We start from the raw sequence: 5,000 nt of genomic DNA on the forward strand, positions 1-5,000 counted from the left end.
GTATCCCGACCTACCCTAAACTTTTGGCCCGATCCTAAATGTTTTTATGGCCTTGGAGAATAGTTTTTTATGCTTTAAATATGGTCAGTGATGTTAGAAATCAACTTACTGATGCTCTAAAAGCATAACTCCCCTATTTGTATTCATTTTTTGACACAAAAAATATTTTCCGAAAAGACTCCCTTAATAAAAAAAAATCCAAAAAGAAAAAAATTTTCCGACCTACTTACCCAAGTTGTTTTGAGCATGTTACCGGAAACAAAGAATTTTTTAGGTCTTAGTTTTCTTGTCGTTCATTTCTTAAAGTCTACTCTTACTTTATTTTTTTATGATTATTTGGTAAATAATATAGGCCTATCTCCCCAATTATAATTTCCCGGACAAGACGTAGACCCTCCGTTGCCAATAATAAGATAAACAACCAAGTACGAATTCGACAGTTTTTGTCTTTATGCAGGCAAATACATAACAGTACTTTGAATTTCATAAATGTAGCTAGCAACCATTGTAGTCATAGCGCCAACAACCTGTAATTGAGTCTGAAGAACCAAATTCACCACTGGATCGGTACCCCCAGTTGCCCCGCTCAACTTTGTATGTTGCTGCACTTGTTGTCAAATGATAGCCAGTTACGATACCAACATGTACTGTGTCGCTGATTACGTCACCATTCTGTTGGCCTCCCGTGCATACGTTCCAACAGCGTTTACCTCCGAGAGCGGATGAACTTGGGTTTCCCCATTCTGCCGCACTGATGGGACTGTAGATATACCAATGTCTGCAATGGGTAAATGTATGTGTTAATTTTATCGTTTGAGCGCATTTCCTATGCCTACGCATTTGCCAGAAAAGTTTTCCATAGCATTTGTACTTATACCTTTTTTAATTACGCTTGTGAGAATTCGTCTTATAATATAGATTACTAACATGGATGATAATGGTGAACTGAAATATATTGTCACAAACTTTCAAAGAAAAGTAACTGATATATCTTGCGAATACAAAAAAAGAGGAAGAAATACAATGCAACTTCATTGACTGAATACTAGTTCACATTCAAACTTTATATGAGCCGTGCCATGAGAAAACCAACATAGTGGGTTTGCGACCAGCATGGATCCAGACCAGCCTGCGCATCCGCGCAGTCTGGTCAGGATCCATGCTGTTCGCTTTTAAAGCCTACTGGAATTGGAGAAACTGTTAGCGAACAGCATGGATCCTGACCAGACTGCGCGGATGCGCAGGCTGGTCTGGATCCATGCTGGTCGCACACCCACTATGTTGGTTTTCTCATGGCACGGCTCATATATTATAATAATGTCTCTTGGCTTTAATAATAGAAGTAACATATATGACAGATTGCATAGATTTTAGACACATAAATCATTTATGATATAAAATAGCGAATATTTTAATCAATCTGCTCATGACAACTTATACGCCAACAGAAAATAGAAAACTAATAGTTCCCTAAAATTTAAGAATATTTGAACATTATTCAAAAAACTTTTCGTTATAACAGTTTGTTTGTTTTGTTTTGGGTTTAACGCCGTTTTTCAACAGTATTCCAGTCATGTAACGGCGGGCAGTTAACCTAACCAGTGTTCCTGGATTCTGTACCAGTACAAACCTGTTCTCCGCAAGAAACTGCCAACTTCCCCACATGAATCAGAGGTGGAGGACTAATGATTTCAGACACAATGTCGTTTATCAAATAGTCACGGAGAACACGCACCCCGCCCGAGGATCGAACTCGCGACCCCGCGATCCGTAGACCGACGCTATAACAGTTGTAAATCTATATTTGCAAGCAAAAACAATTGAACTTTTGCCATGAAATTAAAGAGCTGCTCTGTTGGGTCTTGTGTTGCATGCAAATTAGGCGAAGATAATTTACGAATCAAAATTAAACAGCAAACGTGTAAGTAACTAGGTAGGATTAAATCCTAGTTTTCAGTCTTGATAGTTTGCATTTAGCGTTTTCTGACCGCTTGTAATGTTATTTCTAACTGACACGGTTTTGGAAAACTTTGATGCGGAGAATGTGTGAGATTTATTCGGATAGGAAGATACATACCGCCGTTGCTCGCTTGTTGCGCGTAAACGGTTTGAAACTGGGCTTTGAAATAAAATGTTTCTAAAAGATTATTCACTTGCCCAAAAGGACGGCCAATCATTGACAAGGAAATACTATTAAAAATTGTGGACATGGAAGCAAATGTCTACATGTAAAAATGCTGATTTAATTGCTCATTGTCACACGGGCAATAAATTCTCAAAATTACTTTTTGGCATTTTTTTTCTCAGAAAACATTATCATTATAATATATTTAAGGGTAAATGACTCATGGACCCATACTGTATCCTAGGTACGTTACTTCCACCTGTGTCTGCAACGACTTAGTAAAGAAAATGCTCTACACACCAGATCAAATGAAAGGCAGAATTGAAAGTGTCGGAATTTATTAATCATTTGGTTTAATTTAGCTTTTGGCTGAATGGATTGTGGAATTAAAAGTGTAACATTGCATTCAGAATAGCTTCTGACCCATTATCTGTATTATAACATTTTTCGTGGGAATGATATTTAGAAAATTTTGCTTTAAATACACCCTAATATAACATTCAGTTCCTGCATATGCTAAAATCAGGTCAATTTTTGTACGCCGTTTTATGTATACACAAACTGGTGCCAGCGTAGAAGAGTGATGTACATTCGTAAGTACTTACCTTGAAGGTGGATCTGCACCGACAGCCTTTAGAACATCATAGACAAAAAGGTTGCATTTGTTTGTACCGGGCCCGAATCTGGAACTATACGAACTGGATTTTGCCCATTTTGTCCAGTCTATGTGTTTATTTGCCTCAGCTACAATATCATGTGCTCTTAGACAAAGAGCAACCTGAAATATTTCAATTAAAATAATCATTCGTAGAGTCAGTACTGCATTGAAGGTATCAAGATGCAGGCAATATACTGAATTTTGAAGATTTAATCAATTGAATAATCAATTGTCGCGGTGAGCCTCTACGGATCGTGGAAAAAACGATTTAATCATTTAAGAGGCGAAGCGTCCTACCAAGTATCATAATTTTAAAATATCCAGAGGTTAGAATCCAATTAACATGTCTTTCATTTATACAATTGTCACGAAAATGTTAAACCCATTCTACAAAAACAAAGAAATGTAAGAAAATAATTCAGTTCATTGACATGTTTCGCATTGAAGATATGTTTCGCCAAGTTGCTTTTTAATTATTGTTTTCAGTTCGCTCACAATTAAAACAAAATTCTTGTTCAAAATGTTATAAAATAAATGAATGTAAAATACAAATGACTACCTGAACGCAGCAGACGAACAGTAGGAAAGCTGTATGATAGTAGTACTTCATTGTCTTACGTAGATACGCATTATAATTACCGATCAGAGGGCGATGATATATATACTTTACATGACTTTTTACGGAAGACAATAAGAACCATTCTTTCAATTGTATAAAATAATTATATGTGCATTGTTACATCTCGAAATGATAGCAACGCATTTTGGTAGTCACTACCAAAATTCGGCCGAGTTTTGGTAGCGGCAAAATGCGTTGCAAGGGTACATATGATGTGTTAAAGATCATGGAATGGAACGTATTTTGGTAATTTTTTTTCTACATCAGGGGCTGTGATCATTTTTACATTACGCCCAAAATAGAGAGATAAAAGGAGGGAATGTCTCCTAAAAAAATGGTGGGGGTGTTTCACTCGTACTCCTACTTATGTCTTGTTGACAAAGATGCTATACAGCTAATAAATATTCCTTTTTTTAAGATATGAAATTTCGGAATAAGATACCTGTACGCGAAATCTACCCTCGGCCGAGTTTTGGTAGCGACAAAATGCGTTACAAGGGTACATATGATGTGTTAAGGATCATGGAATGTTTTCTACATAAGGGGCTGTACTCATTTTTACATTACGCACAAAAGAGAGAGATTAAAGGAGGGAATGTCTCCTATAAAAATGGTGGGGAATGCGGTTCGGAGTTCCCCTCCCGAGATATAGTTTTCGTATAAAACAACCAAAATGTAGATTCCTGAGCGTGTGAAAGCGGCCTCAAACGACACTTCCTATGTAATAACATTTAATGTTTTGTTGTTTTAATGTGCTAGTGTTGTCGGAGGGATAGTTTACCGAGATTTTTTAAAGCACGAAAATGCTGAATTCTGTAAAACGAAGTATAAATGTGAGAATGGCACGTGGGTCCTCCACAAAGATATCTTTTAAAACATCCCATGCACATAAACATAAATGGTGAATTCCATGCGTGTTTTAGGGGTCTTAGATTAATATTTCGGGCGGAAAAGATTTTTTCTTTTTAAAGGTTAGGGGTTTCGGGAGTCCACCACAGATATCTTTGAAATTTTTGATATTATTCCTTTGCATCTAAACTCAAGACAATGATTTTATTCAATGACAGATCACTGGTTGGGATATATTATTTCTTAAATAATTGTGACGTATAAACATCGAATTGTTGCAAAATAACACACAATTTTCAGTCTTCTTTGTTTCAAATGAAACGAAATCGGGAAGTGTTAAAATAGGAGTTTGTGTCCTTTTGATTAAGGGTACGAGGTCGAATGAAATCTGAGGAACTTTTAAATAAATAAATATTAGACACGAGTGTTGAGTAGCTTTCATTAATTTTACTGTATGTCCCCAATATGCTTCTGTATTTGAAATAATTGATAAAATGTAATGTTACATTATTTCGAAATTTTAGTAGCCTACGTGACTAAAACCAAATATTGTAAACAAGATTTGATGGAAGAGACAGGTTTTGTCCAGAACATCCTGTTTTCCAGGTAAATCATGTGAGCCGTCAGCTTGCACAATTGCCTAATCAGTGTTTACATCCTATTTCCACTTGTTTATGAATCCAAGTCTTACTGATAAATAGCTAACTTAATGTTTTCAATGTTGGACAAGATACCAGAAAACAATTCAT

At 36.2% G+C, this 5,000-nt stretch overlaps 1 protein-coding gene across 1 annotated transcript; it reads right to left on the reverse strand.

Moving 5' to 3' along the window:
* Positions 1-432: 432 nt before the first annotated feature.
* LOC123551578 (uncharacterized) lies at positions 433-3,456 on the reverse strand. The gene is made up of 3 exons (XM_045340623.2): positions 3,343-3,456; positions 2,731-2,903; positions 433-778 (listed from the first exon to the last, which is right to left on the reverse strand). Exons 1-3 carry the CDS (start codon positions 3,391-3,393, stop codon positions 496-498), a joined length of 507 nt encoding a protein of 168 aa, XP_045196558.2. The 5' UTR covers positions 3,394-3,456; the 3' UTR covers positions 433-495.
* Positions 3,457-5,000: the final 1,544 nt, after the last annotated feature.

This window comes from Mercenaria mercenaria, chromosome 15, assembly GCF_021730395.1.
Source record: "Mercenaria mercenaria strain notata chromosome 15, MADL_Memer_1, whole genome shotgun sequence".
Classification (NCBI taxonomy): Eukaryota; Metazoa; Mollusca; class Bivalvia; order Venerida; family Veneridae; genus Mercenaria; species Mercenaria mercenaria.